The sequence below is a fragment of the Lissotriton helveticus genome, chromosome 2_1 (assembly GCF_964261635.1).
Source record: "Lissotriton helveticus chromosome 2_1, aLisHel1.1, whole genome shotgun sequence".
In the NCBI taxonomy this organism is placed as follows: domain Eukaryota; kingdom Metazoa; phylum Chordata; class Amphibia; order Caudata; family Salamandridae; genus Lissotriton; species Lissotriton helveticus.
In genome coordinates, this window is record NC_136059.1 from 1,970,304,589 (window position 1) to 1,970,332,176 (window position 27,588).

The 27,588-nt window shown below is 44.7% G+C and overlaps 1 protein-coding gene across 1 annotated transcript in view; it reads right to left on the reverse strand.

The window, feature by feature from the left end:
- Nucleotides 1-27,588, reverse strand: part of IQCM (IQ motif containing M) — a 1,609,700-nt gene that overhangs the window by 1,573,287 nt on the left and 8,825 nt on the right. Inside the window, exon 2 of the mRNA XM_078676908.1 lies at nt 8,025-8,086. Within this exon, the coding sequence (XP_078533034.1) occupies nt 8,025-8,045 (21 nt within the window). The 5' untranslated portion in view covers nt 8,046-8,086. The remainder of the gene's footprint in view (nt 1-8,024; nt 8,087-27,588) is intronic.

Here is a 27,588-nt window from a genome sequence, read left to right on the forward strand (position 1 = left end):
TTAGGTCTCCATGACTCTGCATACCTATAGAACACTGCCCTGACACATCAGTAAAGAAACTGTTATCCTGGAATGTGAACGGTCTGGGGGATAAAATCCTAAATGGAAACTCATCCTGCAATATATTAGGCATCAAGCACCTGATGTGCTCCTCCTAATACAGGAGATTCATTTGTTGGGAATGACTTATCGTACCCTAGATCAATGGGGTTATCAATTAGTTGCCCATGCTTGATATACCACGGAGTTCAGGGGAGTGAGCATTTTAGTAAAGAAGTCACACCTATTAATAGTTCAACAAATCTGGCCTGACACCTATGGCAGATACATGGCTGTTACCGCTGAGATGGGTGGGGAATACGCTTAACATATGTTCGATTTATGTCCCACCCCACCTACATGACCTTACACTCCCAGACCAGAGTGCCCTGCTCCTCCAAGTGATGAAGGGTAAATTGCTGATTGTTGGCAACTTTAATGCTTTAATGTGACCAACGAGACCACTGGCCCCACAGCCCGACAGGCCCTTGTTGCAGCCCACTAGCAGAGTTCCTGACCACCTTAGACCTGACTAACATATGGTGAGAGCTTAACCCATTAGTTAATCATATACATTTCACTCAGGAGTACACTGTAGCCTCTTGTGTATTAATTATCTTGTCACTCTCACACATCAATTATAATGCTTCTCGGGAGCCCATTTTCTAGCATGAGGGATATCGGACCACTTCACTACATGGGTGGAATTTGCTCTGCCAGAGGCTCGGCTCCTCAAAACATAGTGCTTAACTCCTGGTACCTTAAAGCCCCCCATATCAGAGAGAGTCTTCTAGCTGCGACAGAACAATATTTTTCCAATATCAAACACTCTGTGGACTCTGCACTGACACTGTGGGAGGTGTATAAAACCGCTATTAAAGGGCATAGTCTCTCTTTAATAATAGGTCACAAAGATGATAAGTGAGCCAAACTCAAACAGTTTGGAGAGTTGGATAGAACTCTACTTGGCAGACCGAGTGAAAACACTAAACATGCCCTACAAATTAAGCATCAAGAGTACAAAGATGAGGTCATAGACGCAGATAAGGTGAGTCATACAGCCACACCTCATTGACTGTATGAGGTGGACAACAAGGCAGGAAGACTCCTGGCTTGGTTAGATAAACGGGATCAGGTAGGCTGGTGGGTATTAGAAGTTAAAGCGGAACATGGAACCACCGTCAGAGGCAAGCAAGTAATTGGAAACTTATTTGCTAATTACTAAGCTCACCTCTATTCACTGGTGGATTCTGCTACAGCACAGGAATCCAAAGAACTCTTGACCAATATTTGTCCCCCTAGCCTCTGGTCTACGGATAAAACCTTGCCTGATGAGGAAATAATTTGGAGAATACAATTGGGAAAGCAATACACAACCTAAAAAATGGTAAGGCCCTTGGCCCCAATGGATTACCAATTGAGTTATAGATGTTGACGGCCTCCAAAATTGCTGCCTTCCTCCTTTGTATGTACAAAGATAGTTGTCAGCTTGGCACTCTCCCAGAGACCAACGGCTGGTCTCCATTGTGCTTATCCACAAAGAAGGCAAATCCCCTGACAAATTCTCCTCATACCATCTGATATCGCTCCTCAACATGAAGATTAAAAAGCTCACAAAAATGTTGGCTTCATGTTTAATAAAACCAATTACAATGCTGGTCCATCCAGATCAATCCAGCTTAATGCCCAACAGAAGTACCTCTCTAAACTTGCTATACCTCCACAGAGTACTGAGTCAGGTGGGTACCCTTCAGGAAAGTGCCCTGGTAATCTCATTCAACATTAAGATGGCGTTCAACTTGGTAGAGTGGACCTATATGTTTGAAGTCTTTGCCCAATTGGACTTCGGTCCATGCTTTTCAGAATGGGTGTGCCTGTTACGCCCTGAACCGCTGGCCCATGTGCAGGTCCATGGGGTTCAATCTAAGGTCTTTGAGCTTCAAAGAGCAAGGTGATAACGATGCCCCTTGTCGCCACTGTTCTTTTCATCGGTGCTGGAGCCTTTCACGGCCTGGATTCATCTGGGTCCGCTGACTCGCAGACCCCTCTGGACTGATGACTGGGAGGACAGAATATTGTTATATGCAGACGATATTCTGATATACATTACAGACCCATATTTTACATTGGACAAACTGATGCATATATTTTCCCTGTTTGGCCGCTATTCAGGTTGCTTTATAAACTGTCATAAATCCTTAATTTATATTATTAAGAGTCCTACACTGAGGTTACCTCATGAATGCGAGGCCACTATGTCAGTGAAGGGATACCAATAACTCGGAAACAATGTCACAATTAACCTCAAATCTTTTGTTACAAAAAACTTGCTTTCCCTTGGAATGGTCATCTTATTCAAAATGATGTCTCTGCCCCACTTCCTGTATGCTTTGCATATTATGCCCTACCTGGTGCAAGACTCACACTTCAAGGGCCAGATGTAGGTAATTTTTATTTACCGACCTCTTAAATACCGAGTCACACCGACTCGGTATTTAAGAGGTCGGAAAATAAAAATACCGAGATGTAGGTAATTGCAGATGTGCAATTACCGAATCGGAAACAGTCGGTAATTTCCGATGTGGTAAATACCGACCAGTTAATGCCCATGCATTCCTATGGGCTTTGAAGCCCATAGGATTGATTGGGCATATACCGGTCGGTATTTACCACATCGGAAAATACCGACTGTCACAAGGGTGCAGGGGGTGTCACTTTGACACCCTCTGGCACCCCCAAAAGAGGCTCGGGTGCCATGTGGCAGGCATACCTGCCCTAAGGGCAGGTCCGCCTGTCATATGGCATAGGTGTGCATGCACACATGTGCATGCACACCAGAAACGGTATTTTACCATCAAGTAGTATTTGATGGTAAAATACCGATGTGGTACTGCTTGTGGGACTCAGAAGAGTCCCACCTACATACCAATTGTCCGGAATCAGTAATGATACCGACTCGGTATTTTACATACTCGGTAAATTTACCTACCGGTAAATTTACCGAGTCTGTAAATTACAGGGACCTACATGTCAAATTGCTTTTACCGGGTGGTAACGGCCGAATTCGGCCGTTACCACCCGGTAAAAGCCTACCTACATCTGGCCCCAAGTCTCTAGAAAGTTAACTCTGGACGTTGCTACGGGAGGAAGGTCGAGCAAGGCTAGCACTGCGAAAACTTATAAGGGGGTGGTACGATGGTGTTATCACCCTCTTTGATATTCAGAAATATTACTGGGTGGCACAGCTGACTACTCTAAACAGGTGGTTCTTTCAGCCCTTGGATGAACCCATGTACCAAATGGACAAGTTGAGGATGCGCCCGAAGGGACACCTACTCGCTCTCTATGGTACTAACCGAAAGCATAAAATCCACAACCCAATGACTGTGGTGGTACACATTTGGCATGTAGCAGCGAAGGCATTGGGCTGGAAGGGCAATGCAAGTGACACCCCTTTGGGTAAAGCAGAACTGGACTCCGTAGGAACACAAACAGGATTTGACAAGTGGGACCTCATTGGCCTCTCCTGAGTCGGCTATCTATGGATTTGAGGGGATGTCATCCCTTTTGTAGACTTGCAGGACAAATACAAACTGTCCCCGTCTTAGGCCTACGGGTACCTACAAATACAACATGCACTTAAAACAGCACTGCCCAAAGGGGGGGGGGATTCCCTGCACCTTCACCCTTGGGGGACAGGTTACAGAATTAATTTATGCCACGCAAGACCATATCCGTGACATACAATAAACTGATTTACAACACCCGGACGCTTTGACACACCTACGGCACAGGTGGACTCACAACCTAGAAGGCCTCTAGGATGATTAGTGGTTAGAGGCCTTAGAGTCCTCCAGAGAAGTAGCTATACAAGCGAGGTTCCGTCTCGTCCAAATAAAAAGTTTGCATCATTCCTATTACGCACAACACACTATGTTCAAAATGGGTAGGGCGATAGATGAAAGTTGTAGACATGGGTGTGGGCAACCTGGTACCTTCTATCATACACTGTGGGACTGCCCACAAATACAACATTTTTGGGACTCAGTAGTATTGCTATCTGTGCTAAATGGTGTCTGCTCAATGTCTGAATCGTATGGAAAGAATATAGGTTACATTGGGGCTGGGAGTGACCAAAAAGAACATTGCACGCCTGCAGGGGTGGAACAAGTGCCGCAATTGTTGGATTGGAAAAGAGATATGGACTGGTGCATGCTAGCAGAGAAAGTGGAATACGAAGGTCGGGGATGGCCCCAGAAATGGACTCAAGTTTGGGATGCTGGAATGAATACCCGGGTTATATCAGTGACCAGATTAGTTTGATCACTGGGGAAAGGTCAATGTCCGACAACTTAGGATTTAATTTACCTATTGTTCATGCAGCAGGTTAGGGAGGTGGGAGTGCTTCTTAGTGATCAATGCTGAGATGGAATCCTGTTTACCTATCTCAATGTATTACCAGACTTATTTTGAGCTTTTCCTTTTACAGTGATATGTCATGGTCTGACTACTTACAATTTAATTTGACTTTTGTCCTCACAGAGGGTGAGAGAGGAGGGAATATTTCTTGGTGATCTATGCAAAGATGTTGATGTCGTTTTCATATATGTTAATGCATGACCAGACTTATTTTGAGTTTTTACATTGATATTAATAAAAAGATTTATTTAAAAAAAGAGAAAAAGAGTGGGCTGTGTAAGTTGTGTGTAGTGTCAGGATATGCAACCTCAGAATTGGTTATGGCAGAGAGTGTAGTGTCAGTTTGCAATATGAGAGTCTGTAGTTTAAGAAGTGTCTGAGCAGGCCATCTCACCATTGGCACTTTCAGTAGATAGTGTCAGTATACAATACCAGTGTATGCATTGTAAGCAAACAGTGTCAATGTGCGAAGTGTCGGAGTGTGTAGTGTCTCAGTGGGCATAGTCACTGCAAGCAGCACAGGTTTGGCAGTGCCAGTCTGAAATGTCAAGGGGCCATATGTATCAAGCAAAATTGCATTCGCAAACGCCGAAATTCGCAGAATTTCGGCGTTTGCAATTTTGCCAAATGGTATGTATTAAGGCAAAATAAGGAATCGCAAAATTTCTCGATTCCTTATTTTGCGATTGCATTTAAGGAATCGCAAGTTTTGTGAATCCTTAAATGCAATGTAAGAAGCACCAAAAAAGTGCAATTAGGCCTTAAGGAATCGCAAATTACCACCAACTTCAAGTTGGTGGTAATTTGCGATTTCTTTGAAAAATTCACTTTTTGCATTTTTCAAAGTGCAGTGTGAAGCACATACATGCCCTTAGGGCATGTATGCGCCCCACATGTGCACCCATGCTTATTTCAGGGGTGCATCAGGGTATCCTTTTGACACCCCTGCACCTTTGAAATTATTCTCAATTTGCGATTCTCAAATTGCAAATCGCAATTTGAGAATAACTTCCCATTCATTCCTATGGGCCTCCTGGCATGGGAAAGTATTCCTTAATTGCGATTCGCAATTAAGGAATATTAAGAAATCGCTAAAAAATTGCGATTTTTACATACATCCCTATTTGCAATTCTCAAATAGTGATTTCTAAGAAATCGCTATTTGAGAATAGCAAATCAGCATGTCGATACATATGGCCCAAAGTCTGCCCTCTCAATAAGCATTCAGGATATGCAGGGTCACTGTCTTAGTGGGCAGTATTGTGACTGGGCAGTGCCAGTGCCTCCTATATCAATGCCTGCAGTATTAGTATTTGTAAGTCCCAGGGTCTATAGTGTCAGTGGTAGGGTCATGGTGGGACATGCCAGCATACACAACATCTGCATGCAGTACAATGGTGGGCAGTGTCAGGATGGACAGGATTTGCACTGTCACAGGAATAGGATTTGCACTGTCAGGTATACAGTGTTAGAGTAGAAAGGGCATAGTTAGAACAGGTAATGTCTATGTGCACAGTGTCAGTGCAGGATGGTCACTGACAGGAACGGCAGTGTTGCAGTGTGTTTTTGTGTGTGCATAACAGTGGGTTTGTGCCAGTGTTAGTGTGTACCAGTACATTGTTGTACATGTATGTTTAGCTGTGCGTGCACAGACCCAGTGGTATTGTCAATTTTATTTTTCCAGCACTAAAAAAATGTGTATGCCTGCATATAAGTATTCAATGAATTGCAAGTTGTTGCACAAGACTTTAGCTCCAAAGGACTTCAAGCAGGGCAAAGGTACCTTTCTAAAAGTCATCTTTCGAAAATATTTATTAAAAATCCAACTTTATCAATGAATTAGGCTTATAATATATATTTCAAAAACTCCAAAAATAATTATACATATAACTGTTTCCTAAAGTGATATAGCATGTATTAAACTTAATATTTCACCCCAATGCTCAGCTATGTTACAGTCAACCCTGCCACATTGAAAATAGCTTTTGGGGCTTTTTGCACTGTAAGTATACATTTAACGTTACTTTTTTTCAGGTCCTACTTCCCTGGGCAGTAAGGTCTAGGTAGGGGTGAAGTATAAATATTTAAAAGGCAGGCTTAGGCCGGTAAAAAGTGAAAAATTTTGACAGGTTGAATTTGCAGTTAAAACCTGCAAAGCTAGGCTACTGGTGGCAGGCCAGCAGTCATGTTTACAATGTCACTGTAGTGGATGGTACAGTGTGTGCTGCAGCCCACTTTTGATGTTTAGCTTACAGACCCTGGGTACACTTTGGTAGTATATACTAGGGATTTACAGGTATGATAAATTAGTAAATTCTGAGTATACCAATTTTACCATGTTTAACACTGGTTAGCCGGTGTAAGCTGCACAGAGTTCTAAAGCCAGCAAAAACAGGGTTCAGCAAAAAAGCAAGAAATCTGTGGTGACCATGCAGAAAGGGAAATTTCCAACACTGCCGAAAATGTTTTTTTACACCCAGAAGCAACAACTCTTAGCACTGGGCACTGACAGCAGAACATGGACCGGTAGGGCAAGGTGGGAAGAAATGTCCTGTCTTGCACAAGGTGAGGCAGAGGTACGAAGGAAAATGGGGTCAAAGTAGTGGGGAACAATGAGGAGCTGTGATAAAGGCATGCAGATAAACAGGGCCACAATACGTCTTGTGAGAAATATGGGCAAACATGGTGACCATTTTAAATTGGATCAAATGCCTCTAAAAGGATTGAGAATGCAAATCGGGTCATAAAGTCTTGCAGAATCTGAAACTTTGATGGGCATTTTGAGTTGGGCACCGTATTATTGTTTTTATAGGGGTTATGCTGTTGCTACAAACATGCTGCAGTGAATGAAAACTTCAAAGAAGGATGAAAAGAAACACAACGAAAATAAGAAACAAAACTCCCCTCAAGTGGTATGTCTCATTTGTGTTGTATTTTTAGGTTGCTTATTTGTAAAAAAAAAACATTGTAGTGCATTTATGTTTTTTACTTAGGTAAAATGTCAAGTAAATGTTTGTTTATCACTCAAAATATGTTCTTTTATTGTGGAAAGTATTGTTTCTGAGATGGCTTTTGCATTCAGCAAATATTCCATGTAACATGGAAAAAGCAATGCACCTCATGCATTGGAATTGAAGTCATTCCAAAATTGTGGAATACTCCTTATAGCATGATGGTGAAAGAGAAATACACCTGTTTTCTGGCCCAAGATATGACTAATATTGTCTCTAAACAATGTAGAAATGGGGGCTTGCCCCAAACGACCAATGGTTGAGGGTGCACACCTCTATATGAATAATTTTTCCAACCCGTCTAAAATAAAGTATAGCTGTCAAGCAGATGTAAAAAGAAAAGTAACATGGGTGGATCAGGAGACGGAGGAAGAAGGTGGCAAAAGTAATACAATATTGGGTAAACATCAATATTTTGCACCACATATGTCTAACCATCAATGACTTTACATGGACCCTTAAAGAAGTGTGTATCATCCCTTCTCTGTAAATAGTAATTTTGCTCTCTAATTCAGCTACTGTAGGTCAGGTAAACAGAAATATATATTTTATTACCTCCATCTTCTTCCATGCCATCGCGTCTGTACTTCAGGCAGAAAGGACATACATCTCCCCCACTGGTTTTGAGATAAATAAGATACAGATCAATTACTGTAACTGACAAGTGCAAGGAGTATTAAATACAGATTAAACATTGATGATCCTTAAGTATACGTAGTTTAGCAGTACTGGCTCCTATAGTTTTCGCCCTCTTTCTTAGAATTTGTGAATATTCCCATCAATACGCATATTACAAGATAAAAACAAGCATTGGCAATGAAAATAGGTCTGGCTTTAATGGAATACTGTATGGTAATGTGAAACATTACAGGTAAATAGTATGAGGATAGATATTTATTTGTGTGGAAGCAAAGAACTGTAGAATAATCTAAGCGTAGGTTAAAAAAATCAGGTAGCAGTTGAATTGTGAAGCCAGACCTAAAAACCCACGTAGGTTAATGACTGCCCTCCTCCCATCTGTGCTGCTGATAGCAAAAAGTAACATCAATTATCCAGTTATCTAAAACTGAAAGTTCAAGCTTAGGCAGCTGGATGAATTAACAAAATGACAAGAAAAAGTTAGGAATTGATGGTGAAAAAAACATTGGAGCCATGCTAGCTAATTAGTTATAACTTTATTGTTGACATATAAGGCTAGAATCAGAAATTAGACTCGCTTTTGCACAAACATAATTTTTGTGGTCATCTATTAATTTAAAATAACTTTTTAGCTTCATCAGACTCACCCCATGCAAAGAGCCATGGTGAAGTTAAACAAAGGGAGGCAGCCTTCATTTCTCTTGAGGCAATTGAATGAGACCAGAAAGAGCTGGGACATGCATCAGTTCATCTACCTGAAAGTGTATTTAAATGCAGCAGGCCAACTACTTGTACTCCAATTAGCTGGTTGATGCAGAGAGATGGGCACATGGGTGTCCATGCTCAATGAGGAGTAATATTAATGACTATCCCACAGTGATGAGTGAGCTTCTTTCAGAAGAGTACTGTTTGTATAAAAGGGGTCTAGTAGAGCAGCGAGTAATGTAGGCAAGGTGCAAAGGTCAGAAACAGGAGAGGAAAAAAGAACTGAGGAAAGTAGAAATTAAAAGAAAACCTTGAGAGGAGGACAGGAGAAAATAAATTGCAGGGGATTTAGAGATGCAAGGTAATTGAGTTGGTGCTACTTGACCTCTCATCTGCATTTGATGTCATTGACTATGACACTGATGAATCATCATGTTTTGAGTTGTTCCTCTGTCAGAAAAAAAGTGAAGATGGATGAGAAATGCCTCCATAACAGGCAGTGGCGGCTCACAGAGGTAATGCTGTGGGGCGGTTAGGTGGGGAGGGCGGGCCTGGTGGGGGGGTAGTGGAGTCCGACATACAACGGCAGATATTTATTTATTTACGTTCATCTTTGCCGTTGTATGACGGATTCCACTACTCATCACCCAGCTCTGCCCCCTCGTTTCACCACCCCACAGCATTACCTCTGCGAGCCACCACTGGTAACAGGTCAGTTTGCTATGCCCCAGGGTTCTCCATTATCAGTGCTCTTTAATATCAATATGAAGCTATCCACAATTTGCTAGAAGGGTAAGTGCACACTTTCATGTTTGTACAAATGACATCTAGCTGCTCTTTCTGCTGAGCAGACTTTTAAATCTTACTCTAAAGCTTTAACCAGCTTGGTGAAAGAGTGCAGGATTCAATAAATGGCAGGAAGACTGAGCACTTGCTGGTGGGATTCCAGGCATACATTACATACTGAGTGAACCATACAATGGCTGGATTCTGAATGATTCTGATATCTTCATTTTCTAGGAGGTCAAAACCTTGGCAGTGGCATTTGACAGCCGGTGGGCCATATACAGGCAGATCCTCCAACTGACTGAGTTTTGCTGTAATTTCAATCCTTTGCTCAGTATGCTCCAGCCTTTCTGACTGAAAAGAATAGCGATGTGATAGCCAAGGCCTTTTTGGGCTCCAGGTTAGACTACTGTAGCACTATCTTTTGTAGGAACCTCTAAGAAGATCTTGGCCCATCTAGAGATTATAGAGAAGTAATCAGCGCAGGTAGTGACAGGGTTAAATCACTGCAGAAATGTTGGCTGAATGCTAAATAGGCCTTTTGGGCTGCTGCCTTCTAAAAGGGTTATAGTTTCTTCTTTTGGTGTTACTGGTCAAATAGATCTCTATGGGATATGGAGATGCCAGCTTTCATGGTGTTGGGGCATTGGGTTGATCCACACCCATCACTGGAGGCCCAGACAGAAACAAGAGCACTTCCCCAGGAAGATGTGGATTGCCTTGCTCAGAATGCTAGAGCCTTTCTGACTGAAAAGAATAGATGTGCTAGCCAGAGCCTTTTTCGGCTTTAGGTTAGACTACTGTAGTAATATATTTATTGGCACATCTAAGGAGATCTTGGATCACCTACAGATCATTCAGAAATAATCCTTGGGGACTATGAGGGGCAGAGCTTGGGGTGCCACTCCAAGTAGAACAGGGCTGCTCAGCAAGGTGGAAGGCAATGGGCACATTACTGACCTTCCAAGCACCAATACAAGTAGGTAAGATCAGAGTGAGAGTAAGCATTCACAATTATGGCAAGCTTTGTTAGATTTAGGCAATGGGATCAGCTGAACAAAGCTGGTGGGTAATGCATCATGTCACATGGAATGATGATGAGAGATTTGTGGGGTATTATATAGGAGGCAAGGATGGGGTGACAGGCAAAATAAGAGACCCAAGGTATGGAGGAAGGGATGCAAGCAGGACTCAGCCGAGAAGATGAGATAGTCGGCAGCTGACGATTGCTGGTGATCAAACGAGGAGAGGTTTGTGAGATGCTGGTTCACCAAAGGCATATGTTTTATAGTGAGTCCTGTGGGTCTCCACAGGTTGTACAAAGGCTAAATAGATTACAGTAATGCTCTTTTCTTCGTGGTAGTGTGGGCGAGCAGTTAGGCTTATCAGAGGGTTGTGTTAATGCATTTGTTGTACACAGTGGCAATAAAAAAGACACACACTCTATGAGTAAATCCAAGACCAATTTATAAAAATAGTACTTTGGTATATTTAATCTACTAAAACCACAAAACTTTCATAGGAGCAAATACGTTTTTATATAAAAACACGTTTCAGTTTCAAAAGAGGACACAGTGCAATTTTCAGTCTTTGCAATGTTAACCAATGGGAGGAAAACAATAATACAGTTTTGCAAGTAAGTACACAACTTAAAGTTCCAGTCTTCAGGACGTAGGGTCAGCAGAGGGCAAATTTCAGGTAAGCACCAACACTGCAACACCCGCAGCACAGGGGCGGTGGGATGTAGAGGGCAAATCTGGAGTCAGTGCCCAATGTTAACCAATGGTGACTGGGGGTGCTTGAAGACACACGGCTTGCAGGTAGGTAAAGTGGCTGCTCGGTTCGAGCTTTGGAGGTTTAGGCAAGCACTGGTGAGACCACAAGGCACCACCAAACATACACCACCAGCGGCACAGGGGCGGCCGGGTGCAGGGTGCAAACACAGTGTTGGGTGCCAAATGCAAGTAAATGGAGGAACTCGAATTTGAAAACAGGCTGCAGGCATCGAACCGGAGGCTGCACAAAGAACACCAGCAACAGCAGAGGTAAGTTGGGATCCTGTGGGTCGCAGAGGCACTGTCAGTTGAGCTCAGGGGCTCAAGCCCAGGGCCTTCGGGTGCAAGGGTGTCCTTTGACATTGGGTTTCAATTACCGGAGCCAGTTGTGGTTGGGGGGAGCCTTTGGCTTCACAATCCAGGCATCGTCCTGGAGTCCAGGAGGGATCAGGCAATGCTGGACTTACACTCAGGATCGCTGGGGAACAATTTCTGGACCAGTGGGCTACCTGGACTCAGGACGGAGGCGTCGGGTGCAGAGTGGTCAGGGATCGCGGATCCGGAGGGCACAAGAGTCCTTTGTCTTGGTTTCTTGGTGACAGGTCCGCAGTTCTAGTCTCTTTCAAAGGCAGGCAGTCCTCCTCTGGGTTTTAAAGGTCACTGGCTGCAGGGCAGTTTCCTTTGCAGGGTCTTTGAAGCTGCAGACAGGCCTGTATGGCTGGTGCTAAGTCAGCAGGTGTCTTCAGTCTTCTCTGCACTGCTTCTTCTTCATCCTCTTTATTCTTAGGTCACCAGGAACTCATTTCAGGTTCTGGAGGAGCCACCTAAAGGCTAGATTTAGGGGCGTTACAGAGGAGAAGCAGGTAGGAACCAATGGGTTCCTTACCTCGGGTGAGGGGGCATAGCCCTAGCCCGCATTGGATAAGTCCCACCATATTCAAGATGGTGGGCTTTGAAAAATATGTGCTTTAATTTGTCTCCTGCACCTAAGGGGTTGAGTTGGTGAAAGGGGGCACACCTCATATTCTTTCTAAGTTTTCCCACCAGTTCTCCCGTCCAAAAATGGGGGGGTTGAACCGGACACTGCCATATGCCGCTTGCAGCAGAAGCTGAGAATCACATTACAAAAGGCTTCATGCCTTTGAACATTACCTCTCGAGCACTGTGCCCATCCTGTGGAAGGAGATGTGCCACCTCTGCCCATGATGTGCTTTGTTTCTGACCACAGAGAGCATATGTTCTCCAACGAAGGGTCCAGAACATGTCCGGTGGTGGCAGGTTGCCTAAAGCCAGTCAGAGACCACAGCAGGGTTGGCAGGTTTCAGGGGGCACCTCTGAGGTGCACTCTGAGTACATAATTTCAATGTAATAAATACAACACTGGCATCAGTGTGGGTTCATTAAGAGGAGGTGTTTGGCACCAAACATTCTTGGGTTCAGAGAAGCCATCATTGTGCTGGAGAAAGAACTTGATTTGTCGAGTTTCCAGCCCATGTACTCTCTATGGCTTCCATGGCACCTACAATATCTAATATTAGACTTAAATATTAATGATGCCACACCTGTGATACAGTGCAACCTTCCCTAGGGCTGTAAGGCCTTCTAGAGGGGTAACTTACCTATACTTTAGGCAGTGCTTGTTAGCATGACACACAGGCAGTGTGCCATGTCAACTTTACTGTTTGTCACTGCATCTGGGCATGCCAGCTGCAGGGGAAGTGGCATGGCCTTGGTGATGGGCACCTAGGGGACCCTCTTTAGTTCCCATGCCCTAGGTACCAAGGGTGCAATTTACTAGGGACTTACAGGGGCCTGAAGTTGCCGATTGTGGACCAGTTTTAGGGAAGAAGTATTGGCACAGCGGACCTGGTTGGCAGGGACCCTGTGCACTACAATCAAAACCACGTCATTTTCCAGGCAAAACGTGGGGGCTAACCATGTCAAAAGAGGCACCTTCTCACAAGGTTGTGGTGAAGTATGAGAGCAGGAGAGTAGAACAAAGGATGGACTGCTTGGAATAGGTGTAGGGTGGAGAAAGGTGCAAAGGAACTTGGTCAATGGAGAGGGGAGTCATTTATCTCAGTGTGTGAGTCTCAGGTGGCTCCATAAGGGGGTGGCTAGGACTAGGAAGGAGAAGGCCGCGCTGGTAGGAAAAGTGAGCCAGGACCCAGTCGGGACCACCAGGATGAGAGTGCTGTACTACAGAGACACAGAATGGCCTGGCATCAGAGGTTAAAAGTAGCAGGGATCTTGGGGCAACAGAGGCAGAGAAAGACAAGCATTCGCATTATATTTCCATTTCAAGGTCATACCCGATTGCATGCAAGAATAACATGAAAGAAATTTCTAGATCCCAATATTGTGCTGGATCTCATTAGTAAGATGCACAGAAGAATCACGTGGATGGTTTCAGTGAGTATGATGAAGAGATCAGATTTCGGACTCTGTAGTATTGGTCGATGGTCTGGGGTGAATTGGTAGGATGTGTAGCTGCAGTATATAGGGCTAACGAGGCCCCCATTGCCCCTGTTGGGTTTTTAACACACACAAGGTTTGAAGCACCTAACATCTGCACAATGCCATAGAGCAAGTTACTACAATATTTTTCTAAATACGGGAGTAAATAGCCTGTGCTGCAAAGTTTTGGTAGGCTGGGCAATGGTGTGTTAAGAACATGGGTGCCAAAGAGGACTATAGGAAAGAGCTAAGACTCTGGTTGAGCTGGAGTTGTTGCTGGGGGAGTCGGCACATTACCCAAAGAGAAAAACTGTGCAGGTGATCGAGGGGGAATTTTCTAAAAGCTACTGGATCTCTTAATGGCAGACATCAACAGGATGGGTGGAGAATGTTACATTTGCAAGTGAACCTCCAGACTGTATAGGAGAAAAACTGGATAAGGAAGTGGCAGAGTGGAGGGTGACATATTTGACTTTACCTCCAAGGAGACATGTTATAATTGATTTATAGCAAAATAAATTATGTTGGAGATTTCAGATTGATTCACCACACATCTATCCCAGAGGGGGAGGCCATCAGTGCTCTTATAGAGCAAACGGATTGCAATGAGAGCTATTCTAATAAAGATGTGACAATTCAGTCGGTGTACAGTGGTGGCATGGGAGTAAAGATGACCAAATGTAAATGTGTATAGGCATTTATATAGCGCACTACTTACCCGTAGGGTCCCAAGGCGCTTCGACCGCTGCGAAACCCTTCCTGGCTTCCCTGAGAGATGGTCCCTTAATGGGTATCTCCAGGGTGAGACCAGGCATCCCCGGCGGTCTGGTGGGGCCGTTAGTGAAGATGAGGCAAGCTAATGCCCAGAGTTGCCGAGTGTGATCGCTGATCAGAGTGGGCACCGAGGCGAGAGAATTATCGAGTCCGCTGACCCTGGTCCCGAAACCTGCCGCGCCGGGAATCGAACCCTGGTCCCGGGCCGTCCTCTGCTCTCGGGTCTGCCGCCTCTAACCAGTGAGCCACACTACTTCACTTCACTTCACTGTGACACTGAGTCAGCTTTTTACAGGTAGGTACTTGTAGATAATGCCATGCCAATCGCGTACCTGACACAAACAGAGTGCCCTTGATCAGAAGCACCTTCCTTCAATTTTAAATACAGTAGGACCTAAGGGTACTGCACATTATTTTAAAAAGCTGTTGTGTTGGGGAGGGTAACTTTAGAACTTGGTGCAGAGGAAACCAATGCTAACTTCTGGCAGAACAATACTCTGCAACAGAAACTCACCTTTGCTCCAGACAGCAATAAATTGACAGGCAAGACAGAACTGTGCGACTAATACATATAATAACGTTTCATTGACTGCAGTTTTCCTAGTAACTGAAAGGCAATTAGCAGTGTTCTATGAGACTACTCAATTAAAAAATAAATCATCTACCTACGACAGCTGTTCAATAAGGCTTCCTTGATTATTTTGTTCATTTCACACCTCCAAATGGCCCCAGATCTGCTGTACAAGGAATAATTATTGTGCAATAATGTTGAAAGCGTAGATGAGCTTTATATAGCAATGCTTTTCAAAATGGCCACTCAGACGGATGGTTCCCATAGGACGTCAAAAAAGATCTGCATGGACATCTGGAAGTTTCAAACTGCTGCTGCTGAAATTATCTGTAGCTAGCATGGGACTGTTTCCTATTTCGAAATAGAAAGGAGGGTATCGAAACCAGGGGATAGCAGAGGCATGTTTGTTTGGCTCTCCTCTCTCCCAGTACAGTATGCATAGACCAGCAACACATGTCTTTTCATTGGACAACAGTGTGTTCAAATTCGCAGTGAAAATACATTCAGGAAGAGTAAAGATAAGTGGATAGTTGCAGATAGCTGTGTACCTTTTAAAACCATGTATCATATTCTAAACCCTGCAGGACCCGAGTGGTTGACCCCGAGTTCCCAATTCCAGTGAAACACAATATAAATCAAGGTTTTGACTTAATTGCCAGCCACAATGTTGTGATTATGAGTGGGAATTGAATGGATGATTATCTTTAATTTGCGGACGTGGCAAAAGATTTGTTAATTATAGTTGACATTAAGGTCCATGGTCAAAGTTTAATTTAGAACTAGCCCTAAGTTTTTATCTCTTGTTAAGTTTTTGACAGACTGAAGAGAATGGAGAACATAGCTAATCAGCCCCAGATTCTTCAGTTTGGTATTGTATGCAAATATACAACATAAGCCTTTGAAGCATTCAGCTGCGACCAGCTACCATACATTCAATTTTAATTCAATTAAATTCAGTGGTTTTTATATAGTGCCTAGCCACTCCACTGGGCCTCCAGCGCTCGTTGCAACAACCTCACCGAGCTACCATAATGAAAAAATTGACTAAAAATCCGCTCTTCTGAAAAGGTGTGTTTTTAAAGATTTCCTGAAGCAATCTTCCAACTGCGAACTTCTGAGGGAGGTTGGAGTTTCTATTTGCAGCACAAATCGGAAAAGGTCACCGTTTTGCCTAGGGAAACCATTAAAATTGTCGATGATTTGTGGGTCATCTGCATGGAAATTAAATATATGTTTTTCTTCCCTGTGAGAGCTAGCTGTGATATAGCATTTATATGGAAGAAGGTGTGGGGAACCTTTGATCCTTGAGTCGTTACTTAGTAAATCTACAATGAAGCTTAAAAAATTGTCCAATCCAGATCCAGAACAAGGAGCAATGGCACCCATCTCAGTACTGTCTCTTAACCTCACAACTTAATCTAGACTTGCAATCAAAGTAGATTGGTTCACTTTACCAAATGTGGCAGATCAGTCAAGAAGGACCAACATCGGTAAGTGGCTCTCATGTATGGATTCATGAACAGAATCAACCACATGTATAAGCATTCTCTCTTTCATGTCTTCTAGCATCTTAAAGAAGATGTTTCAAGATGGGTATTCTTAGGCACTTTCCACTATGGGGGCCTGGGGGTAAAGGAGAATGAGTGTTCACTGGTTTCTCAAAAACTCTGGAGAATACCACCAGAATGAATACAAGCCTGAAAAGCATGCCACATGACAAAATTCCCTCTATCTATCAGCACAGGACACTGAGAAGGTTTGTTGAGTGCCCTTCTTGATTGTTGAAGAAAGGGGACTCCTCCCACAGCCATCCAGCACAGAATAGTATATGTGAAACGTGTCGTGTATCACCTTAAGGGGATGTGTGTTAGGAGGAAAAGACTAAGCATGGGCGCAAAATCTGTTCCGCTCGTGGATTTTGCGGATTAATTTGTAATCCGCGAATTTGCCGCATATCCGCGAGCGGAACGGATCCGGGGGGCAAAAGTTCAAGCTTCAAGCTTGTAACTATTTTAGAATGGCGCCGGCAAGCTGCCAGCGCCATTCTAAAATAGTTACTAAGTTAGCTTCAACAGGAAGCACTAATAGAAGCAGGTGCTCGAGTTTAACTGAATTCGAGCACCTGCTTTATTTTATCTATTAGTGCTTCCTGATGAAGCTAACTTAGTAACTATTTTAGAATGGCGCTGGCAGCTTGCCGGCGCCATTCTAAAATAAAACAGGAGAGGGGCAGAGGGCAGAAGGGCACAACAACGAGTGTGGCAGAGGGCAGAAGGGCACAACAACGAGTGGGGCAGAGGGCAGAAGGGCACAACAACGAGTGGGGCAGAGGGCAGAATGGCACAACAACGAGTGGGGCAGAGGGCAGAAGGGCACAACAACGAGTGGGGCAGAGGGCAGAATGGCACAACAACGAGTGGGGCAGAGGGCAGAAGGGCACAACAACGAGTGGGGCAGAGGGCAGAAGGGCACAACAACGAGTGGGGCAGAGGGCAGAATGGCACAAAAACGAGTGGGGCAGAGGGCAGAAGGGCACAAAAACGAGTGGGGCAGAGGACAGAATGGCACAAAAACGAGTGGGGCAGAGGGCAGTAGGGCATAACAATGAGCGGTCTCGCACAAAAAAAACACGCGAACACGCAAAGCGCCCCGCGAACACGCAAAAATTAAAAATCCGCAAATTCGCGAAAGTTCACGAATTTTGCGGATTACGAATTCGTAAATCCGCAAATTCGCGGATCGCGAATTCGCAAAATTCGCCCATACTTAGAAAAGACCACAAAGGTTTAAAAAAAATCTTTCTTGGCAATATTGTTGCTCTTGACTGGAGATGAAGATACCAATAAGGCACACAACTCTCAAAAATTAAAAATCCGCAAATTCGCGAAAGTTCACGAATTTTGCGGATTACGAATTCGTAAATCCGCAAATTCGCGGATCGCGAATTCGCAAAATTCGCCCATACTTAGAAAAGACCACAAAGGTTTAAAAAAAATCTTTCTTGGCAATATTGTTGCTCTTGACTGGAGATGAAGATACCAATAAGGCACACAACTCTCCATGACATCAGAGAGGAGAGAAGAGACACAAAGTAGAAATTCCAATGAGTACAAGCAAAAACCAGGGACACAAATAATAGCAAAGGGGTTTAAATGCAATAAAAAATTAAGGAATAAATGTGTTGCAACACATCTTTCATCCTTTCTGTCCAAAGCTTTGTCACTTCCTGTTTTGCTTTAGAAATGATTTCGCTATTCCGGGGAGAATGCAGAAATAGATACTTTGCCGCACTTTAGTGGGGTTCTTGTTCGAAGGTGTACGACATATAGACCTCTATCCCTCTATTTGTATGAGTTATAAAAATATGACCCTCAGGCCCACTCTTAAGTTCTCTCCTTGACCCGTGCAGGACACTCAGAAGGCCTGCCCTGAACTTCAGAAGACTGCTCTTTTCCTTGACACCTACATTGTACTTCAGAGGACTGCCCTGCTGCTGGAGGATCACCTTACTGCTTGAACCCAGGACGTGTATTGGGGACAGGCTGTCAGGCACACAGAGCAGTAAGTGCAGCGAAAGGTCCACTTTCTAAAAGTGGCATTTCTAAAACAGTAATGTTAAATCCAACTTAACCAGTAAGGAGTATTTATTATTACCATTTCAAACATATGAAACATAAAAAAGCTAACCCTTTCTGATCAGGAATTACAGCTTAAATGTGTATGAAGGAATTTCCAATGATAGCCTATGAGAGGAGTAGGCATCATAGTAGTGAAAAACAAAATAGGCTGTTTGTCACTACCAAGGCATGTAAAGCATAAAGGTACATGTCCTACCTTTTACTTACATCGCACCCTGCCCATAGGATTACTTAGGACCCTCCGTAGAAGTGACTTGTATGTAATAAAAGGGGAGCTTGAGGCTTGGCAAGTAGTCTTAAATGGAAAGTCAAAGAGCCAGTAAACGGTGCATACAGCACTGCAGTGGCAGGCCTGAGACATATGTGAAAGGGTACTTATGTGCTGCAGGCCCACTAGCAGCATTTAAAGTGAAGGCCCTGGGTATATGGTATACCCCTTCACAAGGGTCTTAACAGTACATCCAATATGCCAATCAGGTATACACCAATGCCATCATGTTTAGGAGAGAAAGAAGCACATGCACTTTAGCACTGGATACAGTGGTACAGTGCTCAGAGTCCTAAGGCCTACAAAACGAATCAGCAAAATGTGGAGGCTAAAGGCAAAATGTTTGGTAAAAGATCACCGTATGTATGACAGGCCTACAAATGCCCTTTTCAGACAAATGTACTAGCCTCAAGGTTGTTCAAAATATTTGACAAAAATAATGTGTTGTTCTTTTTTCAAATAAATCAAAGATTAAATCACACACCAAGATTAAATTACTTGAATAGTGATAGTATAATTTCATATTCTTTTTCATATTTTCTTATATAGCACATATTTTAAATATATGCATAGCAGAAATCATGTTTGAATAAACATATCCTTGAAATGCAAGTACACCCAACTGAGTAGAAAAATAATTCTCAAATTGTTCAACCAATTTGGTACATAATGCACCAGTCACCCCAAACTGGTTTATATGGACCTCACGACCTTTTGATTTTGAACTGCTGGCCTAAAAATGCCATACTCAGCTTCTTAACACCAGTCAAGGCAACAATCTTCTTAAGTTGGAATTTGCGCTTAAAAATGAGCACGATAGAGCTTACAACACAGACTTCAGGGCTACAGAAAGACCTTACCTGATAATAATCTTACTCAAAAGAGACATTGACATTCACAGGGAAGGACGAAATGAGAGTCGAGGAAAAAACACAAACGTGGTAAAGTAAGATAGGCTTTAGGGAGCCTACTTCCCACTCATTTCATAGGTTGGCATCTGCCTCAGGCTTACACGTGTACACAAATGTCTGCTAGCATTGAAGCAGTAAGGCTACTTCAAGTTAGAATGGCCCTTACAAACTCAAAACGAGAACCTTTGTCACCCCTTGGTGAGATTCAGCACGCACTAACGGAGCAATAAGCCTGCAACTTAAGAGACAAAGGAAAACAAAGAAAAGAGTAGGCTAGGCAGCAATGATTCATTGTTTAATCTCAATCCCCTCTCCCCTGCCCCACTTCCTTCATGGTCACAATTCAGTCTTTACTACAATTAAAACCACTGTTGTCTCCTGAGATACAATCGGATTTACAAACAGAAATATGTATTGTCAGCTAGACAATATATTTTGCTTTTACTTACTATTACTTGCTCAATGCTTAGGTCTAGTAGGTTACAGACTACAAAACAAGTCGGTTGATGGAGGAATGAGGGCCGATTCAGGGATTCAGTTTGAAGGGCTAGTCCTTCTGTCAGTAGACATAACCAGTGATGGAATAATAACTCAAACAATGTATAGCCCTTTAGAAGGGACTTCAGAGGTTATTACTACTTCAGTCATAGTCACAGAAAGAGGAAGTTAGTAGGCCAGTAACGAAGAAGAAGAAATGGTGATAAATACAAGAACCTGAATTAAACCAGCAATATATATTCCATGTGACAAGCTGCGTAACCAGTAAAGAGAAAAGCCCTGACAGATATTCTAAAACGGATGCATCAATATCAAGAGAAAATGCGCTGTAAACTGAAACAAGCATTTACAATGCAATGGTCTCGGCATTATTAAAGGTAGAGCTATTGGCATTGCTCATGATTTTTTTTATCATAAATAAATGGCATTGTCATTTGAATTGCCAATAGCTTAATAGTTAAATAAATGGCATTGTCATTTACAATGCCAATAGCTTAATTGCTCGCAAATGCATGACCTATTGCATTTACACCCACACAGAGCCACACACACACAGAGCCACCCACACAGAGTCATTCACATAGAGCCACCTAAACAGAGCCACCCTCACACAGACAGAGCCACCCACACATAGAGCCACCTACAAAAAAAGCTATCCACACAGAGCCACACACACACAGACCACACACACAGAACCCCCCCACACACACACACAGAGCCCCCCCCCACACACAGAGCCCCCCCACACACAGAGCCCCCCACACACACACAGAGTCCCCCCACACACACACAGAGCCCCCCCACACACACACAGAGCCCCCCCCACACACACAGAGCCCCCCCACACACACACACACAGAGCCCCCCCCACACACACACAGAGCCCCCCCACACACACAGAGCCCCCCCACACACACACACACACACAGACCCCCCACACTACAAATCCCATGACAATCGCTAGCACCACTCAGAGCCTGCTGGTATGATCCACACCTCCAGGATTCCCAATCTGCATACAGCTCCTTGGTGCAACAGTAATCCCTGCTCCGCCACACTGCAACGCACCTTCAGGCCTCGACAAGAGGTAGGAACGCGCTGTAGAAATGAGGTGGAAACAGTCAAAGCTGACAATCACCCAATACCGTTCACTGTTAACTCCCTTATTAGCCTCACGTCTCTTTCCATCCTAAGGAGTGAGTCTCAGCGCCAGGATACCTGTCAGGTGACAGTTGCGCACTACAAATGTTTTAAATAAATAAAATAAATAAATAAAATCAGACAGGTGCTGGCTGGGCCACAGAATATAAGACTAAACGCAACGTCACTTCTATGGACCCCAATAGGAGCAGCAACATCAGAGCAACCAGACACCCACCCTCTAAAGAAAGGGGGAATGACCCCCTGGCAAGAAAGATGGCCCTCCCTCTTTTTCCAGCGATCCAAAAAAAAACAAAAAAAAACAATGGCCAGCGTATTCACCGAACACTGCCATGCTACAAATAAATGGCAAATGGGAAGGAAAGACTACTCGGTGTGCCTGGGAGGAAAAAGATCAAATTCATAACACCACTTGCACACAGACAACCGCCTCTAATGTGTAGGTAATGATGCCACAAACACCAGGGCACATACAGGTTAACATCTGAACAAGAACTGTGCCTTTGACACGCCTTTCATTTTTGTTATTATGGCAAATGTATGCAAAGGTCGATATCAATTCTAAAACATGCTAACGGTAGTGCACAGGTTTACAAAAATAAAAAATAACCTGGTGCAAAAATACATTAAAAAATTAAATAGAATCAGGTAGGAATGCCAGCCATGTACATAAAAGTCGACTACATAAAAGGTAGGATGGACACATACTAATTCACAGACAAGAGCCAATAATGGAATAAAATGCGAAAGACACATTAACAGACCGATAGATGAAGGGGGTTGATGAAAAGTCTCTCTGTGTTTGGATATGTGTATTTAGATTTATGGAAGAAAGACAAGGCTAGCAAAACAGCTAAAACTACCTCTGGCCAGCTCTAAAAAGAAAGATGCTTAATCAAAGGGGCAAAATGACAGTGCAAGATAAGCTGCTGACAAAAAGGTGATGTCGGACGTGTTTCCATTCACCCTCCATACTCGCCATTACAGTGGACTCTGGGGATGGGGCAGGGTAACCAGGGGAGCAGAGGCCACGTTACCTCCTTTGTGGAAGAAGGCATATAGCCTGCATAGGCCAGCACGAAGCTGCAGCACGAAGCTGCAGAACTTGTTGAAGTCTTCGATGGTCCTTCGTCGCTTCTCTGGAGGCTGCAAGAAAGACAGTCAGTGAGAAGAATTCTCCGTGGGGCACACCACCTCTAACTTTAGCGGGCGCCATCTTCCACCAGCGACCCATGGCGGTACGGCCAGCTCCCCTTGGTGGCATTCAGGAGTCACGCTGAAATCTCAAGGAAACGTTTACAACATCCCAGCGACACCCGAGTCTAACGCGCTCATTGGACAATTAAAAGCATGTTTCTACTGCATAAAAATAAATGAATTACACGTATTTCCATGCTACCAAACTGGACATGGTTGCTTTTCGGCCCACTAGGCAAGAATTTAAACAAGGGTTCCTCCTCTCGCCTGAAACCACCGGAGGGCCTTCCCCATCCTGCTGGCCTCAGTATTTCATACTTCCCTCCCCTCGCTGCAGCGCTAAGCGCACCAGAGACCACCTCTCCCTGCTAGCTTCAGAGTGACTCCCCAATCGGTTCAACGCCCAGGAGGCCGGTGTTCCTCGGGTCTGGCAGAGTAGGAAAGTGATGACATTTGTATTTTATGCACAGGAGAATCATTGAAGAAAACGGACCAAGTATCAGTTTTAAAAAAAATAAGGAAAGAAAAAGACACTTACCCGGAAGATCTTGAGCAATGATTTCATGTAAATTATACGGATGCCAAAGGAAACACCAAAGATGGCGGGCACGATGAAGACCAGCAGGAGGGTGAGGGAAATGCCCAGCAAGTTACAGAGCAGGCTGTCGAAGGGCAGCAGGAGGTACATGGCGAGATGTGCCCCAACGTAGGCGTCCCCCAAAGTCAACCACAGAAGTTCAGCACATTACATCCACGTGGAATGCATGCTGTGTTCTGAAGGCACAGGGATCCCTGTAACCCCCATGCCAAGTACTTCAGCAATGGTCAGAAGAGGGCGAGGCCAGCTCCCGCCAAGCACGCGCTCAGAGTGCTGGAACTTTTCTTGATCCAGTCAGCGGCGATCTAATGTGCGCACTCCAGTCAGTGGGGGGCCTCTAGAGAGTGCGTTAGGGGGGAGGGGTTCCACACTGGTGTAGAGGATCCGTGGGCGATGAAAGTAAACTCCAGCTATGCTCAGAGGATATCAGAGGGTATCTGCCCCACTGTTAGCCTTCTCGCAGCACGAACCTTCAAGAGCGACCCCCAGTAAGCACTCGTTCAAAGACCTGCCGGTTATGAGAGGTACTGGCGAACTGAGGCATGGGGAGTTAGGGAGCAGTGAGAGCAGCATCCCGTGCACAGCGCAGCACCGACAGCTGAATATTACACATTAGCATAAAGTGTACAGCTTCTCTTCCCGGAGCCGGCCTGCGCCCCCCGGGCATGTGCAAAGCAGGAGCTGTCCCCCGGGAGTCCCCCCTCGCATGGCGCTGCCTCACTGCTGCTGCCGCCGGGGAGCCTTTTGCTGTCCATGGCACCTGCAGACGACGGACTCCCTGGATTCTCTGCCGCCTAACCCAATGCCCGGAAAGCCAAACTGACATATGTTCAGGCGCTTGTCCAAACCGGCCATGTCTCCCCTTCCCCCAGCCTCCCCCTAGGGGTGGGGGCAGAGAGGTAGTGCCGAGCGCGGGCAACCCGTCAGCGACGACCCTCAGAAGCAGGCAGCAGATGGCAATGCTGATTTAATTCACAGAAGACGCGAAGTAATTCAAATATTAATCTACATTAAACTCGTCGTGTCAGGCCCCTCAACGGCACAAACAGGGGGGCAGAGGCTTACCTCATGTCCTTGTAGACGCTGCTCGAACAGCAAAATAACGGCCGCAAGGAACCAAATTTTTCGGATTCGGGGGCGTGTCTTAAGGGGCGGGGCTTAAAAGTGGAAAGAACAACACCAACACGCCCCCGAATCCGAAAGAGACGGAGTTTCTTTCCAGGGACGCCTCTCTCCTCCAATGGCTGGCCTCCGTTTAGGAAGCCAGCCAATGGAGGAGAGACGAGGAGAGAGGCGGGTTTAAGCCCCCTCACTGAAAGACAATAATTCTCCGACTTCCGGCTGGCAAGCCAGCTGTCGGTCCGAGACCTAAAAAACGGAGCCCTAAGCACTGCTGGGGTATAAAAAATAGAAGACTGTCTAAACGAAAGTGAGAATCTTCAAACCGAGCCGCCCCGCCCGCAATCAGAGAGAGAAAAAAGAAGCCCTGTCCATACAGATGAGAGAATGTCATTCATAACTGCAGATTTAGAGAATCTGCTAAGAGGAAATAGCTTTATCAGTTTTTGGAATTAAAGAAGACAGTAAGGAAAACTGCCTGCTGGATCCATGGAGGCTTTGCGAGAAAAAAAAATCACTTCCGGACCTAAAGGACTATGACATCCCTGAGAAAATACAAACAGCTCAGCTCCTTCCGCTGCGACTACTGACAGTAACGAAACATGCCAATTTGTTATTAAACTGTACAACTTCAAACTACGAAACCTTCTGCATAAGAAAGCAGGGCCACAAAACTCAGTGACTGTCGATGGCCTATCTTTGTTTTTCAGATCGGATTTCTCATGTGAGACAGTGGACAAATGATTGTGCACCAGAGACACGTTAAACAGATTAAATGCCATACATGCTGATGCCATACTATAGAAACCTGCCAGATTGAAAGTAACCTTTAAGGGTAAAACAATATTTTGCTATACAGAGCAGTCAGCCAAAGTTGAATTGTTAAGGAGTGAGAAAAATAGGAAAAGGGTTGAGGAGGGTTGATCTGATATGGTTTAAGAGGGAACATTGATTCATCTTTAAAGATGGAGGTAGCTAAATTGAATGGCTGATCATCAGAGATTATAAATCACTCCTTTCACTGCTAAACATATAGGGGCAGATTTATGTTAACTGGCGCATCCCCAGGGATGCGCCAGTTAACATGCGCCACAGTGCGCCACAGCTGCGCCACCCATGGTGCGCCGCATTTATGATGCGGCGCACCATGGGGCAAAAACGGCACAGATGCGTGACGCATCTGTGCCGTAAAGGTGACGCATTGCTGGAGTTGCGTCGCAAGCGCGACGCAGCTCCAGCAAGGCTCGGGGGTGCCCCATCTCCACAATGCTGCGTCAAGACCTACGCCTGCTTCAAGCAGGCGCAGGCTTTTGACGCAGCATTGGCCTGACAGTGACTGAGTGAAATCTTATAGATTTCACTCAGCCACTTTTGCGAGGCGCACCTGCCCCGGAACGCCCACCCTGCGCCGGAACGCCCACAAGCGGCGCAGGGCTTTACAACGTGACGCATCTGCCTAGATGCGTCACGTTGTAAATCGTTCGTAGGGATGCGCCACGTTTACGCCGCCTTGCGTGACGCAACAGCGGCGTAAACGTGGCGCAAGTGCCTCATAAATCTGCCCCATAGAGTAGCCTTAAAGGAAAGACAAAAAAACCTAGAAGTGGAACACAGTGTCAAATGGTAATTCAACTCAGCTTCTAAGTCAGGTTTATTAAGGGCTATAATGAAAAAAGAGAATTGGCTATATCCTCCTGCCTCAGCTTAATCAAACTTAACTATTCCCACGCCACTTACCTATCCCCTTGCTGCTTATGGCATGCATGAAAATCTCTCGCCCAACTTGTTTTTGTTGCACTTGCTCAGACGCAGCCTTCATTCATGTAGTTTGGCTTTGCCCTTTTATTGCTGAGTACTGGAGTCGAATTGGGCAAATCATGAACAGTAGACCTGATGACTAAAGAGGCCCTTTTGGGCATCCTGGGGGAACTGGGTGCGACATGGGGCGACCGCATTTTGGTGGGCCTGGCCACTGTGGTGGCTAAGAGAGATCTCGCCCGTGGATGGAAACTACTGGCATCCCTCTTGCTAGCGACTTGGCACAAACTTATGGACTGGTGCGCACAACAGGAAGAGCCTATCTACTGAGCTTGGGGATGCCCCCACAAGCATACCAGAATTTGGAGTAAATGGTTGAAGTATTATGGACTGGGTTCGTAGGGCATGATGACGTGTAATAGGTCCTAGAAAAGTATCTGGCTATGCATCACCTAGTAGCGCAGCTACAATGGATTGCACGAAGGCTGACTGGAAAGGGGTGCGCCGAACTGGGGCAGCTTAGTAACGTGCCAAATTAAGGAGTGTTAGTAGTGATCTTGGTGGCCAGGAAGATTCAGAGACAGAACCACACAATGTTTCTCTCTTTAGCTGTGAAGTGTTGGATGAGCTGTATTAAAAGGACATTGGGATGTCCTTCATATGCACTTGCCCTACCTCTGGTTGGCACTTTTCCTTGTTTAAGACACACCAGTTATCACAATGGACTGAAGCTTTGATTGTAACGATTGGATATTGCTATTCTGCAGGCAAAATAATTCCCACGGAAACATATGTTTTATCCCTGGTTAGTTCCTGATTTATGGTTCTTTCATTCAAACCTTCGACTGTCTGTGGAGATTAACAAAGCTGATGAGAGACAACACAGAAGAACAACAATGGGTTAAGATACAAGAAAATAGTTCTTAAGTCCTTTATTGGAAACAATCCTATAAATACTTTAGGATACAGCCAACGCATTTCACCCTTCAAGAGGGCTTCTTCAGGGCAAAAGTTGTCAAGATTTGTTTGCTGGTGCCAGAGTACAAATTCGAATGGAGCGCCAAAAGTGACCGCCATGCGAGGGCTTCCCTTGTGATGAACGATATCTCCAATGTTCCCAGGCCTTTAGTAACAATGGTATATCATAAGGCCTCAGTGTGTTCCCAGTCCCTGGCGTCTCCAGAATCGTTGATAAAAATACTAAAAAGAGTAGTAAAGGTAGTCATCAAGTTAGTACCGTGTACGGTTTCGAGTAGGTTGCTAC